The following is a 22,163-nucleotide window of genomic DNA, read 5'->3' as shown; positions in this document are numbered from 1 at the left end:
ATGGAAATAATGGCATTGTCTGGTCGGTTGGTCTGTACGCGTACAGACACAAAGGACTAGCCCTGTGGCAAGCCAGTAGCGTTTGTTGTACCCTTCGTTGTTCGGGTGATCCTCGGTCGTCGGTGATATCGCGTAGACCGCCGCCGTGTCGCATCGGTAACAAAGAACTCATCATTTCCATCAACCGAGATCTTAATTATTAACGATGCTCCTACGTTCGTTCGTCCACCCCGCCATCGCCGTCGATTTTTCTTCGTCCACCACCCACGGCAGCAGCAACTGCAGCAGCAGCTAATAATAGCAATCGCTCATACAACGATATAATGATAACATGGCGATCACGATTCCGGAGTTGTGCTCCGACTGACTCGGTGCCGCGGCTATCGGTGCAATCGGTACTTCGCCAACCTGAGGGGCGTTTTTTTTTATCTTAATCTATTATCTACTAAACTGTTTAAAAGGCCATTGTTATAATCTGCTTCGTGTTCCGAGTGCCTGTCAGCTGTTCCAGATGTGAACCAAAAGCCCGGTTTCGCACGTTTGCCCAGTGTGTGTGTATGTGTACATGTGTGACGAATAGTAGTAGTCTACTCCGATACGGGGGGATCTCATCGCGTTCGCCTGTGCCGTCTCGTCATATCAAACAGCTGTGCCCCGGCCGCCGTTTCGACTGTGGACACAAAGAGAAGCAGGGCGCGGCGCGCGGTGGGGAAAGCGCATAGCAACTATAACCGCAGCATGATTTCATATGAGAAATTGGAAAAGCGTGTTCCATCGTTTGACATCGGCCGGCCAGCCGACATGGGGATGCCCGAAACGTAGATTGACGATTTTATTCACGTCTAATTTTTCCACTAGCTAGTGTTGAAACGCATATACTATAGGAATAATGGGCTCGGTCTAAAATCGCATAAAAATGACATTTTCGAATATCCATCCCATGTTGCATACACACAGCAAACTGTCACCGACGGGAGAACCAATGCTGATGATACCACCGCTGATGATAACGGACACGTCACAACGGCTGGTGGTAGTGATTGAAGAACTGAAGCATGCACGCAACGCAACACGGCGGCGGCGGCGGCGGCCGGCCATCCCCGGTTAGCAACGGCGGAACCCGGCTGTCAGCTACGGGCGAGCTGAGCTACTTTTGAACTCGTGTGTAGATTTTGCTGAAATTGCTTGTAATCACGCGAAGGGGGAAAAAATTTGCAAGTTAAATACTGATACAACGTTGCATAATTTGGTCTCCCCGTGATTCCATTTTAGCGAGAGGAGGCTTACTGTGATGTGATGTGATGTGATGCACGTTTTTGTTTGAGGAAAGATTCACTGGAATTACGCTTACGAGCCGGGTGGGGGTTAATGAAATGACACCAACCAACGGCTGACACTGGTTGAGTGCACTGTACTGTGATGATGATGACAGCTGCTGATGTGTCTCCGGACTCGAACAAGGAAGTCATCGTGTGGATCTGCCTGTCACAAAAGCCGACCTAGTGACGAAGGGAAAAAAGGCAGCTAGCTAACATGGATGGATTTCAAGCCATTACCCAGGAATTTGAATGCAGCTTTCTTGTTTCACAACTGTGGCGAAATGATTAGTTTTCATTTTTAGAAAAATCGAACTCCGATCCGGAAGCTCCCGCCGTTCTTGTCTGTTGTGCTGTCTATTCTTTTTTTGAAAATAAAGCTACAATTAACATTCAAAACTTCATTTTTACAATAACAAATATGATTATCATTTAATTTGGGAACAGAGCTTTCAGGGTTTTTCAAATCTTGCGGAGCCAGAGGTATCGTCTGACTCTGACGGAAATAGTGAAGATACCTCGTTTGTCACTCCTCAAGGGTCTGTTAAGAGGAGATTACCAAACCAAAAAATACCAAAATAGAAACTTAAAATTACACCTTCAAAAAAAGATCCCCGTGTTAAATCTAAAAAGCCAAATTTAAAACCAACAACTTTTCCTCCTGGTTTGTCAAATTCACAAACCAATTCGGGAACACAAGAAAAGGCAATAATCCAGTGGGCTCCGTTTCACAGACACCATCAGGATTACTGAAGTTTTTGGAAATTGTAGAATGGATTTTCGCATGAATTTCCGAAACCAATTCTTTATTATTTGAATTGCATTAAACGTCGAGATTTAGTGTCATATAAAAAATTATTTCAATCGGCTTTCTCGGATGAAACATGTGGGATTTCCTAAATCGGAAAAATTTTTTGATGCCGAATGCCTTAGAATTTTCTAAAACGTCGAGATCTAGTGTCATTCCGATTTCTATTTGTAAATCGACTTATATTTTTTTTCAGAAATCTCAAAATTCTCAAATCTCAGAGACAAATTGAAAATTTTTTTTTTCGGATAACACACAATCTTTACGTTTCATGTAATTCAAAGACATTTGGCACCAGAAAGTATGAACGCAACCAAAAACCGCTGCCACTTCGCAATGGTTCAGAATCTGTCAATTTTTAGGGCTGCGTCATGTTGTTTACACTCTTCTCTAACCATTTGTGCAGTTGTTTATTCGTTTTCATTAGTTTGTTTCGAAATGCGTGGACTTTCAGCAGAACAACGTCGAAAAATTGTGAACAAATGGTGCACTGAACGCGGACTGTCATTGAGAAAGATAACAAAAATGGGAGCAGTAAGTGAAAAAGTCGTGCGAAATGCAATCAGGAAGTTCGGTGAGGATAACACCTTTGAGGATAAACCGAAAACGGGTCGAAAAAAAGGTCCTGCTAACCCTCAGTTGGATAAACGTATACTGAAGGCGTTCGAGCAAAAGAAGGAGGTTTCAGTTCGGGATGTGGCCAAAAAAGTGGGCACTTCGAAGTCAAATGCTTTTCGTGCTAAAGAATGTTTGAATCTTTGAACCTATAAGAAGCAGAAACAACCAAAACGTAATCCGAAACAAGAAGCGTCGTTCAGGCCGAGGGTTCGAAAGCTGTACAATACGATTCTTGCTGGAAGTTTGAACTGCATAATCATGGACGACGAAACCTACGTGAAACTCGATTGCAAATCCTTGCCGGGACCACAATATTATACGGTGCGAGAAGGGCAAGTGTTATACCAGTCCGAGACATCGATTGAAGTAGAAAAATTTGGTAAGAAAGCTATGGTCTGGCAAGCAATTTGCAGCTGCGGTAAAATTCGAAACCCTTCATCACCACTGCTTCAATGATCAGCGAAATATACTTCAAGGAATGTTTACAAAAACGACTTCTATCCATGATTCGAAGCCACAAAGATCCTGTTGTCTTCTGGCCAGATCTTGCTTCTTGCCACTACTCGAAATCAACGGTAGAATGGTATACAACCAAAAATGTCACTTTCGTCCCAAAAGACATGAATCCACCAAATTGCCCACAACTTCGACCAATTGAGAAATTTTGGGCATTAACGAAGGCACATCTTAGGAAACATGTCTCGGCAGCCGAAACCATTCAATAGTTCAAAAAAAATTGGAAAAAAGTGTCAAAACTTGTCGCCAAGAAGTCTGTACGCAATTTAATGATAAACGTTCGCAAGAAGGTGCGCCAGCTAGTCTACAATGGCTAAGTAGCAAATGTTGAGAATAATATTCTGTTGTTGTAGTCTAATATTATCAGTATATCGAATAAAATTTGAATATCTAACACTTGTGAATTATTTATAGCGAAATCAAAGTGCATCCATACTTTCTGGTACAGTCTTTACAGCGAGAACTTCCGTCGAGTGGAAAATGTGGTAGTTTCCTGTTTTCCTGACAGTATACCTATTCCTTTTTGCTTGATAAGTGGTGTCTTCCACTAATTTTTGCTATGTTATACTACTTGTCGTATCCCTTCTATGCTCAATATGAGTCGAAGAATAATTCTAAATTGACCTGAATGAATGTAACGAACGAATGTCTGAGAATGTATCAAGTATTCTACAACGCAATCTAGAAGAGAACAACACTTATCATGCACTCAAACTACTAGGTGTTTGATTTTAAGATGATGTAGTCCACGTGATTTGTTGTTTTCTAAAGACACTAGCTTCAATTAGCGACTACGATCTACGATCCGCAAATGAAACCTATGCCTGAGTTAGAAAACAACTACGATTCCGCGAGATTCACAATTAATTTCTTATCGAAGACCAAGTAAAAAAAAGTCGATTTATGGTCGGTTACTGGCTTCTAGTTGAAGATCAATTCAAAACCACAAAGTATCGCAAGCAATCGATCTTAGTGTGGTATGATTTAGTTCATCTTTCTAATATTATAAGAAGTATAAATAGACTCTTACTCTCATCTACCAAGCGGTAAAACGTACTCTACGTCTCACCATCCTAAGCCCAGGAAATTGAAATTTTCATATTACGGACCGAGCACACCTAATTCAAATGAAAATTAATCTTCAACAATCCAAAACCGTTTTGAAATTCCTCCCAATTTCGCATAACCCTTATTATGACATTGTAAAATTTGTGTTTGTATATCTTATTTATGCTTCTTTTGTGTAGAATAGTTAGATATTTTGTACGTTGCAGCTTACTTGATGAAGAATATTTGTAGTTGTCGTGTTTTAAAACTTTTGTATAATATTGTAACATGTGAATCATTTACGATTTATTTTTGAATGACAATTCATAGATGCCCTGAAGATGAAGGAATAGATCTTCGAAACGTTGGCCATTTAAATGAAATAAAGCAACAATTGACCATAAATGTAATTATTAATTTACTTTTACGTTTCGTCTTACACTCGTTAATTCATTAGCAGTTTATGATGAAACACTGCCAATACCACCTCGCGGTTATGTTAACTGCTAATGCAGTGATGGGTCTAAGACGAAACGTAAAATAAAATAAAATAGTTGTGTCCAACCTCCAAATGAGTTTTTTAATGCACAGTTCATGCATCCTACCACTGTCAACAAAAAGTAAAATGAGCATAATTCGTCTCGAGGAAGTAATCGAACCTTTACTTTATCGAAATGCTTTAGAGAATGTGCTCTTCCATATACCAGAGTAGCTTGAATGGTAGGGTATGTCCACGATATTGAGAACGTTGTGGATTGTGGAGTTTTTCCTTCGGGTAATTTTTTCGCATATTTTAATTTTGCACATTTATTTTTCCGTTCGATCAGTTCGATTTCGTGGCTCGTTTTATACTGCCATTGACTGTTCATGGTCGGGTTGACAGTTATTCAAAAAATTTGTGTTCACGGAAAATTAAACATTCTATTCACTTAATTTTGAGTTGTTTTGAATCTCGTTTTCCATTTGCACTTTCCACTGTTGGCAAAACAAAATCACCCAAGAGCGAGAGTTTCGTTCAATAAGCTAAAACTAAGTGAACCGTATTCAACCTGAAATAGAGTAAATTCGACTACACACCAAAAAACTTTGAATTTCATAGGTGACTTAATCGCTCATATGATTTAATTCATAAAGACCTAATTTGTCAAATGACGGAAAATTTCATTTGTAATGACTTAATGTTAGATTAGCATTAATTTTACTGGTTTCGACTGTAACTTGCGTTCTGCTAGCAGGTGCGATTGTATCCATTTAACGGCACCTTTTCTCATCCAGGCAGATGTGTGCTTCTGTGGCTCAATCGATTAACACACTTACTTTGTGATTCAATGATTCTCGGTTCAAGTCGCGCGGCGGTATTCATGTTTTTCTATTTCAATGAATTTTATGTCATGGAGTTTTAGACACAATATTAAAAAGTTGTTCCACGTAAATTTGCGTAAACTACAACGCTGCATTCATGTGCATCTAATAAGATGTAGAAACACAAGGTTTTTTCGAAGTGTGTATAAATACAACTTACTAGTAAATAAATATGACTCACTTTTCAGTATATGTTTTTTTACCTACAATTTGGTTAGTGAACGGAACCTTAAAGTTAGGTGGAAACTACTCAAAATAAGGTAGTTTTGCGGTTCCGTTTACGTAGTGATCCATGTGGTACGTGGTATTGTCCGATTTAAAATCGTTTTCCAGTAATGATAAGAATTCAGAAAATTTCACAATCCAGATAGTATTTTAATTCCAAGCATGCTGCTTCAAAAATTCGCAAACCTGAATCAAATTGAGTCGCAAATTACAGATTATTTCCAGTTAAAGACTGTCCCAGAATGTATGGACACAGTTGAAAACCGCTTCCATTTCGCAAGGATCAATTATTATGACGGTGTGCAATTATTTACACATTTCTCTCACCACATATGTAGCCGTTTATTTGTTTCCATCATGTTTGCTTCAAAATGCGTGGACTTTCAGGACAAAAATATAAAAATATTGTCCACAAATGATATAAAGAGCCCGGACTGTCACTGAGAAAAATAACAAAAAATGGATGTAGGTATTCGAGTAGGAGAAAGAGGTTTCATTGCGAGATGTTTCCAGAAAAGTTGACACTTAAAAGTCAAATGTTCCTTGTGCTATAGAACATTTGAATTTTTGAACCAAAAGGAAGCACCAGCATTCAAATGCAGCCCGAAACAAGAAGCATCGATCAGGTCCAAAGTTCGGAAGTTCTACGATGTGATGCTTACCCGGGATTCGAATTGTATAATAATGGACGACAAAGCATACGTAAAACTTGATTACAAATCCTTGTCAGGGCCACGAGGGCAAGTATTGAACCAGTTCGAGACATCGACTCAAATCAAACCAATTGGTAAGAAAGCTACGGTCTGTAGTTGCGGTACAACTTCGAAACCCTTCGGAACCACTGCTTTGATGAAAAGGGAAATATACATCAATGAATATTTGCAAAAAAACGACGATTCGAATCCACAATGATGCAGCTGTTTTTTTATGAGAATTCGACTACTTGAAAAAATGTGGACATTGACAAATCAACATTTTAGGAAATATGTATCGGCAGCTGAAACTATTTAACAGTTTAAAACAATCGAATAAACATGCCGCCAAGAAGTCTGTACTGAATCTAGTCATGAACGTTCGCAAGAAGGTGCTCCAGTTAGGTTCAACTAGAATCACTAGATAGCAAATGTTAAGAATGTTCCGATATGTTGTGATAGTCTATTATTAACAGCATATGCAATGAAATTCAAGTATCCAACACGTTTGTTTTTGTTCCACAGCAAACTACGCACCGTCGTCCACACTTTCTAGGGCAGTCTTTATTTCTTGCAAAGCTATGACTTCTCAACGTGATCCGGAACCACCGATCGAACAGCCGCATTCTATTGCAATATTCCGAGAGTGACCCTGCATGCCAACGAAACGCACAGCGAGACACAGGCTCGTGTTAGATCGACCAAATTATTGTAGGGGTAAACATAAGTGCGTCCTCGCCGTATCAAAGTTTGCACTTCGGCGGTGTTCAAATATGCAAATAAAAAAGTCCGTTCCAGACCGAGGTGGAAAACACAACAAACATTAGCACAAAGTGGACCAAGGTTATCGGTACTAAATTACCCACGTCCGTAAGGCGACGACGGTCGAAGGCAATGAGGAAGAGAAAAATGAGTACAATTTTTTTTTTCGGGTTTACTTACCGGAAAGCGCTCGTGGTTGTAGCTTCGCTCCGAGCAGAGGTTGTAGACTTTGTAGTGTCCCGCGTGGTTCTTATCTAGCATCCTCTGCACGTCCTCGATCTTGTTGCGGTAGATTCCTTCCAGCATCTCCGCCGGGTAGCCCATGGCGATGATCCGATCGTTAATGTCTGAAACGAATGCCGAAAGGAAGGAAAAAGTTGTAGGTTAGGTTTTTCTCTCGATTATCATATTTTTTTCCTGGTGGGTGAACTCGGGATCTCAATCGAAGATATAAAATTTAAATAATTAAACTTGAAGAAAAAAAACCTGACAATTAGCAAACGTGCGCGCCGCACTCCGAAGGGCAGTGGCCCAAAACAGGTGAGCGCATTTAGATTCGCTACGCCCCTTGCCTTTCAGCCAGCCGACAGTTAGCGCGTCCTCCTATCCCCGCGTCCTCTTTCTCTTCCTCCGGTTAGCCCAACGACGAAACAACCTAATCACAATCGGCCAGCCGAACCCGGGCTCTATATGTAAATGAGCGCCGTATGAATAATGAACTACGATTCAACGAGGAGCGGACGTGGCGAGAGCGCACCTCGAATTCAACCGGTAATTTACACCATACACTTTAGCGTGACTTTACCGAAAGGGCGTATCGAGACGTTCGATGGTGGTGGATCTTCTAAAAGTCACATTTTTCGGAACTTATTTCCATTTGCCTGTTTTTGGGTATGCGTAAAGAATGTGATTTTAAGATAAGTTATTCTACGAATTTTAATGATACATTAACAAATTTAGGTTTGTCTGGTTGACGTTATGTAATTGGATTTTTCGTATACACAATTTTGAAGAAAATTCATATGGTTTTATAAAAAATCGTTTCTTTCAACTAAGTATGTTAGAGCAAATGTCAAGTTTTATAACCGTTCAAATCGAATATTTTGTGACATATACGAAAGAGTCTGCTGAGCTGTCGTCTTTCCGTTAAGTAGGTGAAGCAGCATCAGCATTATTCTATTTGCAAACGGGACCAACATGTATTTGAAATACATTTACGGCTATTTAGGGGTTTGGCTTAAAGCCGATTTCACTATTCTTTACGTTTCGTCTTCGATTCGTCAGTGCAGAGCAGTTCCAATTGACTTGGACAATTCAATTCGAACCGCTGAGCAGACGTAAAGTAAGCGCTATTAGCGGAACATTTTTTTTATATTGCACCGAAGCGCAACGTCTTTTTATGACGTCCTGAAGGAGACGAATAGGCGACTGAACTGGCCAACCACATAATTTGGTTATTTAGATGTTTGGCTAAATGCCATTTTTGTGCTTTAAGCACATATAACCAATTTCACTGTTCTTTACGTCTCGTCTCGTCAGTTTCGACTCGTCAGTGCAGAGCGTTTTTACACTAGAGCAATTCCAAGTATGAGTAGTCGAAAAAGTGACAAAATCAGAATCGACCTTCTCCGATTTGGATGGAACGCCATTTTTAAAATTGCCTGTAACTCGGAAACCGTTAATTGTACGAAAATGGCGTTCAGGAAGAAGTTGTAGGGAATCGATTGGACACTAAAAAAAATATACACTGAAAAAATTGCTTGATTTTTTTTCTCAATAATTACAAAATAATCCGAAAGAGTCAAATAAAAAAAGCATGGTTTTAATATTTTTTTTTATAATTTTTATTTTAAAGCTGTTATTAAAACCTACAGATTGATGGCTATCTCATCCGTGCCTTTTGAAAAATTAAGAAGTTACAGCTAAAACAGTTTACGGGTCTCGTTGTAATTCGGAAACCGTTCATCGTACAAAAATGGCGTCCAGGAAGAAGTTCTAGGGAATCTATTGGGCACTCTAAAAAAATATACACTGAAAATTTTTTTTGATTTTTTTTCTCAATAATTTCAAAATGAACCAAAAAAATTAAATTAAAAAAATCAGGGTTTCGATTTTTTTTTCGATAATTTTATTTTAAAGCTCTTGTTAAAACCTACAGATTGATGGCTATCCCATCCGTGCCTTTTGAAAAATGAAGAAGTTACAGCTAAAACAATTTACAGATATATTCGAAATTTCAAGTTCTCGTTGAAAGATAATCATTTAAACAGTAGAATATTATTCTACAGGTTAAAGGCAATAAATTTGTTCATGATATCCTTTCTTCTAAAAGTAGCCTTTCTTGAGATACTTGGATATTTAATTATAACACCCTTTTTTATATATTTTCATGAATTGTTTATTTGCTTGCTATATCTACAATTATTACATGTACATGAATAATTTTTAATTATATTTAAGGTTTTATTTTCAGTGTATATTTTTTAAGAGTGCCCAATCGATTCCCTACAACTTCTTCCTGAACGCCATTTGTAACGATTTTCGAGTTACAACGATTTGAAAAAAGACGGGTAGGTAATGTCAGAGACATTACCGGATGACGTGAATACGAATAAAATGAATGGTTCAGTTTCTTTGATATTAAGGAATCTGAATTTTGGACCTTGGTTTCTGGAACAAAATTTTGAAGCCGACTGCTAGAATTGAATTTAGAATCTGTATTCCGCGGACCCACACGGACCGAAGAATGCGGCCAACATGAATATTCACCAACGCCATATGGAAGACTCTCATGAAATATTCAATTCACCGGCCGATCACCACATGAAGGCTGGATCTGCCAAAGTCAACCACTGCGACCCAAATATGACATTACTTAATGATACAACCCTAGTTTTAAGTTAGTCGTAAATTTTAAATTAGTAAAAGCCCTTGGCATCTTAGAGCTTAAGCAGTGTGCCTTAAACATTATATTCTTGAATAAAAAAAAAAAAAAAAAAAGAATCTGTATTCTCAATTTTGATGCTAGATTTCGGATCTGAATTCTAGAACTTAATTCTGGATTGCTGAACTGATTACTGAATCTGTGTTGCGGTTCGAGACCAGGATTCAGGCTCGGCACTGAAATCCTAGATTTCGGACTGAAGTTTTAGAATTCAGTTTCAAAATTCAGATCTAAGTCCAGTGTTCATTTCTGAAATTTAGTTCTAGAGCCCAGATCTAGAATCGAGACAATGATCTCAATTCCAGAATCTAGGCGCAGAATCAAGTTCTAAAATTCGGTTTCAGGTACAGATTCAGAATTTTGGAACTCGATTCTGGCCTTGGATTCTGGACGAGGAATTAAAGTTAAGATCTGGATTGTGGAATCCAGAAAAAGAAAATCTGATCTTGTATTCTTAATCTGAAATCCTGAAGTGAGCTCTAGAACTGGAATTCAGAACTGAGGTTTAGAACTGTGGTTACCTCATGCTACTGAAAATTCTATCACACATTGCTGATCACATCTTTAATACGTGGAGAGAAAATTATGTTAAATGGAATAAAAGATATTCACGATCAAAAACTTACCACTTGCCACTCTTGAAAGGCGCTCCACAGTAAACTGAGACGTATTTACGTAAAAATACGAGAAAAGTATGCGAAAACTTTCTAATTAGAATCTATAAGACTGTAAACCTTCACTAAACTAATTATTTTCACTTCCGATTTGCATATTTCAATGGAAACGTAATTCTAAAAGTTCTTTAGATAACATTTAGAGCCCTTTGAAGGGCTGATTTTGTTGACTATTCCCCATCTTTGTTCACTTTTCGTTGTATTTTTCTCCAATGCAAACGACCAGCAGCTGGATGACGCAAACAATGCACAAAAAAAACCGTCATGCAGCAGAACTGAATGCTTGATTCTGCATCTAGAACTGAATTCTCGATACTGGAACTGAATCTGAGCTGTGGACCTCCACCAACCGAAATGATTCATTTGCTTCACTTCCTATTCAGTCAATTGCGCATACAAGAATGAACGAAATATTTCAAGTGTTAACCTCCTTTACCTATCCAGTAGGTAACGCATAAATGAAATGTTGCTTACTACATCAAAACCGTCGGCTCGGGTACGAGAAAGGCAAACACGCGTCGTAAGTTCGCTTCTTTCATACTCGTTGATACCAAACATTTCAGAAAACTTCAGTTTTGAATAATTTGTGATTATGTCATACAATTGAAAGTGTTATCAAAAATTGATGATCATATTTCAGATGGCATGTAGCGAAAATAATGTTGATACGTTAGATACGACAAGAGATATTCGAGATCAAAAACTTATCACTTTCTCAGAGAGTAAATTTTGAAAAGGCGCCCCATAGTAAAGTAAGTCGTATTCACGACAAAAGGCAATTTTGGTGAAATGCAAAAATACATACGCTCTTTTTAAAAATCAGTCGTGAGTCGGATTGAGAGGTCAATCGGTTCAAAACTTATGGTTTGCCACACTGAAGCCATGTGCAAAGTTTCATTCAAATCGGAGAAGGTCGATTCTTATTTTGTCACTTTTTCGTCTACTCATTCCTGGAATTTCGGCTTTTATTGTGGATTTATGCGTTCTTAGTGGATGTCCAAAGTTTGTCAGTATAAAAAAAAACCTTAGTGTAATCGAAATCCCAAAATGTATGTGAGTATGTAGGGGAGACCGGGGCCAAACCTCACAGCTTGAATATCTTCTAAACCAACAATAATTTTGATCCTTGGAATGTCTTTGTAAAGGTACCCTACTGTATTCGTTCTTCATTTTTGTGAAAAACATTATAGTTCGGTTTAACCCCGTGGTGTCTAATATATTGGACGTGGATTGGCCACTTCATCGCGACTTGGACCGACTAATGCAGACTAGAGATGGGCAAAACAGTTCATTTCAAAGAACCGTTCAGTGGTGCAGAGTTTTCTTTAAAAAAAACTAGTTCTCGAGAGCCGTTCGTTCGTTCGTTCATTTCATAGTAAGTTTGCTTGTTGAATGAAACAGAGACACCGTTCTCGACGGAGCCTTTCTCATATTATTCGTATTCCCAAAAAACTACAAGGATCAGCCCCATGGGGTTGTTCGAGCTGTTGATGTGGAACAAGGCGACCAAAATTTCTAATGATCTACAATCAAAAAGTTCAATCAATCCGAACCAACACCGAACATCATTTGTCTTGATTGCATTTGTTTTATGACCGACGAAATTACACCATTATCCCAAATATATGCAATTATATCTTTGTACATACTTGCGATTTCGATAATTAAGCTTCTCTTCGCCAAGCTTGTGTTCAAGTTTTTTATGCAAGCAGTTTTTTAGCGTTAAGTTTCTCTACCATTCTGCGATTTCGGTTGAAGCGATAAACTATTTCTCATTATCAAACGAGTTCATCTAATATAGAAATTAATCTTAAGCACTCAAAATTTATCCAGAGGTAGTTGTCAATTTCTCATGGGGAAACGACATAACATGGAATTCCGAGCTTGCATGACACAAGATCAGAGCATACCAATTAAGGGCTGAGGCCAGTGTGTTTTAGGGCGTTTTAAAGGGCACGCTTCAAATCTGATTTTCTCAGAAACGGTGACGAATATCAAAAAACCCAACAGACAATCTCTTAGAAATTTAGTTTAGATTATTCTGTGAATATTTCAGAATGATTCATTGACTTCAGTGGTCGGGAAAGTCTTTTTCCTGATGGAAGACACGCATAGCTGAAAACACCGTCTTTCAACATGTTCATTGAATATCTCGCCTTCAAAAGCATGGATCAAAAATCTATTCTGACAATGTCTAGATAATTTAGTTTAGATGCGATTAGTGCATAAAAACATATATGTTGTCGCGATAAAAATTAAGTGAATGTTATTTTTGTAATGGTAAGTACGTTTCTATGGCGGCACCATTTATTTCTGCTCTTGTATCCTGGTAACGTAACGAAACATGAGAGAGAAATAAAATCGGCTCAGCAAAGCTGCCAAACAAGCGGTAGCTTTATTGGATTTTATGTGATATAGTCAAACTTGTAACCGAAAATATCAAAACTTTCTTGGCCACATCGAGAGTCATTTTACACATTTACGAGAGAGCATGGAGAGAAATGTTATACGCACAGCGAGCGACACGGTTTTACGCTAACAACTGGCATCAGCCCTTAAAGCTTCAAATCGTTTTATGGCACGTTTTCGTCTTGCTGTCTAGCAACAACCTACCTCTAGCATGCTATTCTATTTATAGATTCGCTTTTGCATCGATTGACCAATCAGAGCGATGCTCTCTCTTTGATACATCGCTTACTCCTTCAAAACCGTCGACTATGGCAGGGAAATCCGGTATGCTGGAGATTTTTTTCAGGCAAAATAGGACACTGCTAACTATTAATCATCATTTCAATGATATACAATTCAAAATGCATGGCTATGAACATTCAAATCAATACGTAGAAATATTTCCTATAAAATGATGAAATAATATTAATAATTGATACAAAACAGACTGAGCTGTAAGTGTTTAAAACCTGACCACATTTCTAGGTGTAGTTTTTGATTTGCACCCCTAATAAAGATGTGTTCCACATCAAAAAAATATTTCGGCTATCAAAATACAATGCCTGAACAAAAGAAGAAATACATGGTTCATTCAAGAGATTCCGTTGATTTTTACATCGTCTTGTATAGAAACACGCTTTTTATACTATCATTTCTACACATATCCACTATAATTCCGGAATTGAAAGCTTGATCGGGAATAAGTTCATAAGACAAAGAGAAATTGTTTATGATTGATAAGACATTGTCAACTATTCGTCTTGATCAGCATCATAAGCAAATCATATGAATCCATACGAATTCAGGAACTTTGAGTTTGTGAAAATTAGGATGGCAATCTTAAAGCAACAAAAATGACAATATATGTTAGCCCACACATACAACAAATTGATTCGATTGGTATATGCTATTTGTCCCTACAGGCCTAGGATCATAGGTCGATTTTCATGGTAACTGCATATAGCTTTTCTATATGAAAAGGATAGAAAATTCCAGAATTTTGTATAGGACCTTAGGGCCCTTCAACCTCAGTTTGTGAAAATCGGATAAGCTATCTCCAAGAAAATTGAATGAAATTATTTTCATAGTTTTGGCACATCCTGTAATTCCGGAACCAGAAGTAGGATCAAAATGAAATTCTGGAACTTGCTATGGGACCAAGAGACCTTTCATTTGAATCTAACCTTGTAAAATCGGTTCAACCATCTCAGAGTAATGCGAATGACATTATTTTCACATTTTTGGTGTTTTATTTTCACATATTTTATGCATAGTTCCGGAACCAAAAGTTGGATACAAATGAAATACCGGAACATAGTATGAACTATAAGACCTTTCATATGAATCTAAAATTGTGAAAATCGGTTGAGCCATCTCCGAGAAAAACGAGTGACATTATTTTCACATTTCTGGTATATATCACCCTGTAATTACTGAACCGAAAGTCGGATCCGCATGATATTTCGGAACTTTGTATGGGACCTAATGAAGTTTGTATGGGATGTAAGACCTTCCATTTGAATCTAAGTTTGGTAAAATCGGTTTAACCATCCCAGAGTAATGTGAGTGACATTATTATCACATTTTTTATGTATTACTTTCACATTTTTTATGCATATGACTCTGTATTACCGGAATCAGAATTTGGATCTAAATAATATTCAGGAACTTCGTATAGGACCGTGAAACCTTTCATTTAAATCTGAGTTTGAGAAAATCGGTTTAGCCATCTCCGAGAAAAGTGAGTGACATTTTTTTCACATTTTTAATGCATTATTTCCCCCTTTTTGGTGCATATCACCCTGTAATTCCGGAATTGGAAGTCGGATGCTAATGAAATTCAGGAACTTTGTATGGGACCATGAGATCTTTCATTTGAATCTAAGTTTGTGAAAATCGGTTAAGCCATCTCCGAGAAAAGTGAGTGACATTTTTACCTTTATATATATATATATATATATATATATATATATATATATATATATATATATATATATATATATATATATATATATATATATATATATATATATATATATATATATATATATATATATATATATATATATATATATATATATATATATATATATATATATATATATATATATATATATATATATATATATATATATATATATATATATATATATATATATATATATATATATATATATATATATATATATATATATATATATATATATATATATATATATATATATATATATATATATAATAGGTATAGAATTCGCTCAAACTTTCGAAAAATTTTCCGAGGCCCTGAGAGCCGAATGTCATATACCAATCGATTCAGCTCGACGAACTGAGCAAATGTCCGTGTGTGTGTGTGTGTGTGTGTGTGTGTGTGTGTGTATGTGTGTGTGTCTGTATGTGTGTTGTCAACAAAGAGGTCGAAATCTCAGAGATGGCTGGACCGATTTCGATCAAACTAGTTGCAAATGAAAGGTCTTCCCGTCACCCAGAACGCTATTAAATGGTTTTGAGATCGGATGTTTACTTTTGAGTTATACAAAGTTTTATGTCAAAATTTTCAGTTTTTCGACAGTATCTTTCACATTTGACCTTGAAAACAGATTATGTTTCCAGACTTAGATTCCGAACGGTAATAGATATCCAACAAGCCATAGATTGTTAAAATCCGTCCATTTTTAACGGAGATATCGAAATTTTTGTGTAAGCGACTTTTCCCCCTATTCCAGCAGTAGAAGTTTTGAGCGCTATATGGCAAAGAAATGCGTAAAACACGATTTTTATACTGTTACATACAATTGTTTCTGAGTACTAAAAAGACTGTGTACAGCATCCTTTTTCATGACATTTTACCTCGGACCGATTTTAGCACGGTTCGTTTTTGGCAACATAATCGTTCGTATATGACATATATAAATCAGATGATGGCATTATTTTCGAGTTAAAAGCAATTCCATAATTATATTCTTTTAAATTACTTAGAGCAATAAATGCTGGAAGAACATAACACCCATATACCATTCGAATCAGTTCGTCGATATCAGCTAATGCGTGTGTGATAATAATTTCAAAATAAATAATTTCACTCAATTTTTTTCGAAGATGACTCAACCGTTTTCTACAAACTCAGATTCATATGAAAAGTTGTATGCTCCCAAACAAGGTTCCTGAATTATGTTTTGTTCCGACTTCTGGTTGCGGAAATACAGGATGATATGTGAAACGAAATTAAAACTGTAACTCATTTTTCTCGTAGATGGCTGAACCGAACTAAGATTCAAATGAAATCTAAGAATCATCCAAGATTCAAAAGAAAAGTTTTAAGATTCTATAAAACATCTTGTTTTCAGTCAAATCCAACTTCCGGTTTTGGAGATACAGGGTGATTAGTATAAAAATGTCTATCACACAAAAATAATCAGGTTTATCGGGATAGCAGATTCGGATAGTCGATAACCAAATAAACTTATTTCAATTCTAGTGATATTCAGTTTTCGATTTGGAAGGCACTCAAAAATTTAATTCGTACTACGATTTCTCAAAGATTTTCAAACATTTTGAAACAAATGTAAACTATACAGCTACTCATGTGAATTTATCTGACTTCGGCTACACAGATTTTTGAATTCCGGTTTCAGTATCGAATCGTTTCTCAAAGTTAAATCGTTTTCTCAAAAAAGTCAAATCGAATTTCAGAAACAAAAATTAAATATTAAATAAACTTATAGTCCCATACAAAATTAATTAATTTTATTCAATTCTGACTTCCGATTCTGGAATTACAGAATGATGAATTTTTAAAATTCAAACCGATAAGGAAGATGACAATCCTGAAAAGCTTCAAAGTTGGACTCAAAACTATTGCAATTTCAGCTTTCTTCACGTTACGCCTTCAGCTCATCATTTATTCGTCAAGTCAATTCATGGCCATACGAATCGGTTTGGGTTATGCTGGTTCCTGAATACCGGCTCTGGAAGTACCTTAAATTACCGTAAACTCTAAAGTGGAACTTACTTCGACAAATCATGGAATGTTTAATCGATTGTCCCACTTTTAGATTTAAATTCGATCCGATTTGCAGTTTCGACATTACAGAGTGAAGAGTGATTAAAATCTCAAATTGTCTCCTAAAACGAGGGTCATTAAAATAATGTCATGAAAACTGAAAAACCGAAGAATATTCATCCAAAAAACACATGCGTATTGATAAAAAAAAAGGTATCATCTCACTGCTAGGTGGATTAATCACGTTTTTATTATTAAAATTCCGGTTTTTTATCATAAGGTATCAAGCTAACGAAGCACCCCTCCTAAATAAGCAATAAAACGAATCGAAACCAAGTGGATAGTTTTGCGAAGTACTCGAAAAATTAAAACAAAATAGAAACAAATTCAAAATTTCCGTAACTAGTTAGCAACAAACCATCTACTGGGTTTCGGTTTTCAAGCTTACTAAGCAGGGGTGATTCGTTATCTTCATATGAACTTAGCGAAGTACTCGAGAGAATAAAAATAAATGAACAACAAATTCAAAACTACTGTAACCAATTAGCAACTTAGTTGAAACAAATTATTCTCTGAGCTCCGATTTGTTTTCAAGTTCATTTGGGAGAGGTGCTTCATTATCTTCATATGAACATAGTGAAGTACTCAAAAAAAATCAGTAACAAATTCAAAACTACCGTAACTAATTAGCAACTAATTATTCACTTGGTTTGGATTTGTTTTTAAGCTCATTTAGGAGGGGTGCTTCGTTAAGTTCATATGAATTTAATGAAGTACTTAGAAAAAAAAATTGAGCAACAAATTCAAAGTTACCGTAACTAATTAGCAACAAATTATTCAACTATTTGCGTTATCATCGGCGAGAGGTGCCTCGCTAAATTTATGGTCACGGTAAAACGTCTGACGAAATATCACTGACCCAAACTTGACTGTACACAGATCTATTGCATGGTTTGTACTACAATCGTACGCACTGTAGGCTGCATTGAAACAGATTGGAGTTAAAACAGTTTATAGGAGTCCAACGTCTCATTCGCCGAAGCACTGACCGTGAACCTATAAATTTGCTATGAAAGTCAAGTTGTTATGAACTGTCTTAGATACCAATTAGCGGCATAAGGTTCTACGAAGCACTAGGACACAAGACCGAAAACTAGTTTGGGGTCGAGTGTCCAGTGACTGTAAATGAACTAATCTTATAAATTATGCCATAGATTCAAAAACAAAATAAATAAATAAAAAACACATGTAGACAGGCTGCCTTACGACACTCCAGCCTCTCTGATGCTGCTAGCTTTCAGGTTCAATTTTTGTGCGAAGACATCGAATGTGCTGTCATCGTCGCCAAATGTGTGTGCTGTACCGTCGTCATCACGCACGCCCCTGGTTAATGGTTTTCTAATGCAAATTAGAGGCCCCACGAATGGAAGACGCAGTGGGTCAGTCAGCCTCGGTGAAACCGACCGAACAAGCGACTAGATATTAGTTCGGTCTGTCGTAATCGACCTGACTCTATTGACAGTGTCAGAAAGCAGAGCCAACAGTCTCCGTGTAGTCGCGCTTTTTATGAGATTAATTTCCAGCTTGCCAGCCTGCCAACCAGGCAGTCAGTGCCAGTCAGTCGGTCGAATTTGTTCTACTAGTTGTTAGTTGCGACAGCGATTTTCTAGCCGAACATTGACCTATCAATGTGTCTAGAGGGTAATTTATGAGTGCAATAATAATGATTAACCTTGGACTCGCAAGTATTGGCTCTGGGGTTAGCTCGGCAAATCGATCACCGGCCGGCCAACGATCCACTAGTCGGGTTCGAATCTCACTTACTGCCTGTCGGTCTATTGCATTGATGCGATTCTCAACCGAATTCGAACCACACACGCACGCCGAAGTGACAGCCTAAGTCTCCTCCGGTGACTCGTTAAGTGTTTGGTATTTTTTGCACATTTTGCGTCATATGTGCGAATTTTTCTTCGGTTCGTCTCCTGCCGCACACAACCCAACACAAACCATACCCGGGGAAGCCACGGACACGGCGCGGATCTACCACCGCTGACTGAGCCGCTGTTGCGTTGCACGGGCTGACAGACAGGCTTGGCCTACATCTGCGTCGTGCGGTTTGGTGAAGGCGGTGGCAGTCGAGTGGCCGGGGGCAGCATTGGGTGCGTCCGGGTCAATGGACTTTGGCGAGTGAAATTTTCGAATGATTATCGTGTGTATGTTTGTTGTGTGGTACCGTATCTACTTGCTAGCTAGACACCACTGCTCGATTCATTAGCGCCACCCACCCACCGCGCACCGACCACCGACCACCGTCCGGTCCGATGCACGAGTGACTGGCCTGCGAGAGAGTAACAAACCGAATATTATTACGTGAGCTAATTTTAAGCATACAATGTGGTGTTTTTATCAGTAGGTTGGTTGAGACGCGGGAATCGGTTTTATATCATAACCAAACGCTCGGAAAAAACAATGCGGATTCCATTGACGCAGCGTTTAAAACTAATAAGTTTGATCTTTTTTTAGTTACGATTAAGCTGTTGCCAAATTTATGATGATAACGCTAAATGAACTACTAAAGCTCGAAGATGTAGGCAACTAGAAATTGCTTATAGTACAAACTATTTGCAACCTGAATTCCATACACAACGTTCATTTTCTCCAATATTCTACAACTACATCGCTTCATTTTTCTCGGTCTGGCAAAATCGAAGGCTACTAACTGGTTGAATGTGATTTCATAGACAATCTTATAAGTGAAACTTCGATTCACCTATTCGGATTCTGCGTAACGAAAACTTAAGTTCTTTGTCCGCAGTTGCAAATCGCTTGCTTTATCAACTATCAATTTTTCATTAGGTGAAAATTTTATTGCAAATTTTCCGATATCAGTCGGCTTAGAACCGTCGAGATATTTAGTTATCTTTGAAAATTAACCGGAAAATTTCAACTCGGAGATCAAAAATCACCCGAGTCTGGGAGAGTAGTTTTTTTTCCAAATTTTTTGGTTTAAAGCTAATACCACATCTAATCTTCACTTTTTGCATTTCTAAGACACCTGGCATAGAAAAGTAAACCGATTTCGATATCAATTTCAAACACCAATCTCATCAACATAAAAGTCCCAGAGTCAACTAAAGACTGCCCCAAAAAGTATGGATGCAACCAAAAACCGCTGCCATTTCGCAATGGTTCAGAATCTGTCAATTTTTATGGCTGCGTCCTGTTGTTTACATTCTACTCTAACCACTTGTGCAGTTGTTTATTCGTTTTCATTAGTTTGTTCCGAGATGCGTGTTTCAGCAGAACAACGTCGAAAAATTGTGTAACGAAAAAAAGGTCCTGCTAACCCTCAGTTGGATAAACGAATACCGAAGGCGTTAGAGCAAAAGAAGGAAGTTTCAGTTCGGAATGTGGCCAAAAAAGTGGGCACTTCGAAGTCAAATATTCTTCGTGCTAAAGAACGTTTGAATCTTCGAACCTATAAGAAGCAGAAACAACCAAAACGTAGTCCGAAACAAGAAGCATCGATCAGGCCGAGGGTTCGAAAGCTGTACAATACGATTCATGCTGGAAATTTGAACTGCATAATCATGGACGACGAAACCTACGTGAAACTCAATTACAAATCCTTGCCGGGACCACAATATTATACGGTGCGAGAAAGGCAAGTGTTAAACCAGTCCGAGACATCGATTGAAGTCGAAAAATTTGGTAAGAAAGCTATGGTCTGGCAAGCAATTTGTAGATGCGGTAAGATTTCGAAACCCTTCATCACCACTGCTTCAATGAACAGCGAAATAAACACCAAGAATTGTCTACAAAAACGACTTCTACCCATGATTCGAAGCCACAAGGATCCTGTTGTCTTCTGGCCAGATCTTGCTTCTTGCCACTATTCGAAATCAACGGTAGAATGGTATACTACCAAAAATGTCACTTTCGTCCCAAAAGACATGAATCCACCAAATTGCCCATAACTTCGATCAATTGAGGAATTTTGAGCATTAACAAAGGCACATCTTAGGAAACATGACTCGGCAGCCGAAACCATTCAACAGTTCGAAAAAGATTGGAAAAAAGTGTCGAAACTTGTCGCCAAGAAGTCTGTACGGAATTTATTGAGAAACGTTCGCAAGAAGGTGCGCCAGCTAGTCTACAATGGCTAAGTAGCAAATGTTGAGAATAATATTCTGTTGTTGTAGTCTAATATTATCAGTATATCGAATAAAATATGAATATCTAACACTTGTGAATTATTTACAGCGAAATCAAAGTGCGTCCATACTTTCTGGGACAGTCTTTAATTCGAAATGAATAATCATTACTATTAACTCAATAACTTCCCAAAAAGCTGATTCAAAATTAGTCCAAAATCGGTCCTAACACTCATATAAACGGTCTAAATGTTAGTCTGAAAACTGATCTTGATCTGTTTCAAAAACTGTTATGGAACTGGTCGACAAAAACTTATCGAAACCGCAAAAAAACAAAATCAGAAATAAATAAAAGAACGAGAACAAGACTAAGAGTATGAACAAGACTAAGAGTAAGAGTAAGAGCAAGAGCAAGAGCAAGAGCAAGAGCAAGAGCAAGAGCAAGAGCAAGAGCAAGAGCAAGAGCAAGAGCAAGAGCAAGAGCAAGAGCAAGAGCAAGAGCAAGAGCAAGAGCAAGAGCAAGAGCAAGAGCAAGAGCAAGAGCAAGAGCAAGAGCAAGAGCAAGAGCAAGAGCAAGAGCAAGAGCAAGAGCAAGAG

At 37.7% G+C, this 22,163-nt stretch overlaps 1 protein-coding gene across 3 annotated transcripts in view; it reads right to left on the bottom strand.

Annotated features, from left to right (window-relative positions):
• Positions 1-22,163, bottom strand: part of LOC131430452 (GATA zinc finger domain-containing protein 7) — a 242,298-nt gene that overhangs the window by 104,945 nt on the left and 115,190 nt on the right. For all 3 annotated transcript variants that reach the window (XM_058595463.1, XM_058595462.1, XM_058595464.1), the window contains exon 3: positions 7,527-7,693. In XM_058595463.1, coding sequence (XP_058451446.1) covers positions 7,527-7,693 — 167 coding nt within the window. The remainder of the gene's footprint in view (positions 1-7,526; positions 7,694-22,163) is intronic.

The sequence above is a fragment of the Malaya genurostris genome, chromosome 2, assembly GCF_030247185.1.
Source record: "Malaya genurostris strain Urasoe2022 chromosome 2, Malgen_1.1, whole genome shotgun sequence".
Lineage (NCBI taxonomy): Eukaryota > Metazoa > Arthropoda > Insecta > Diptera > Culicidae > Malaya > Malaya genurostris.
Note: the sequence above shows the minus strand (reverse complement) of the source record. Positions and strands in the feature narration are given on the sequence as shown.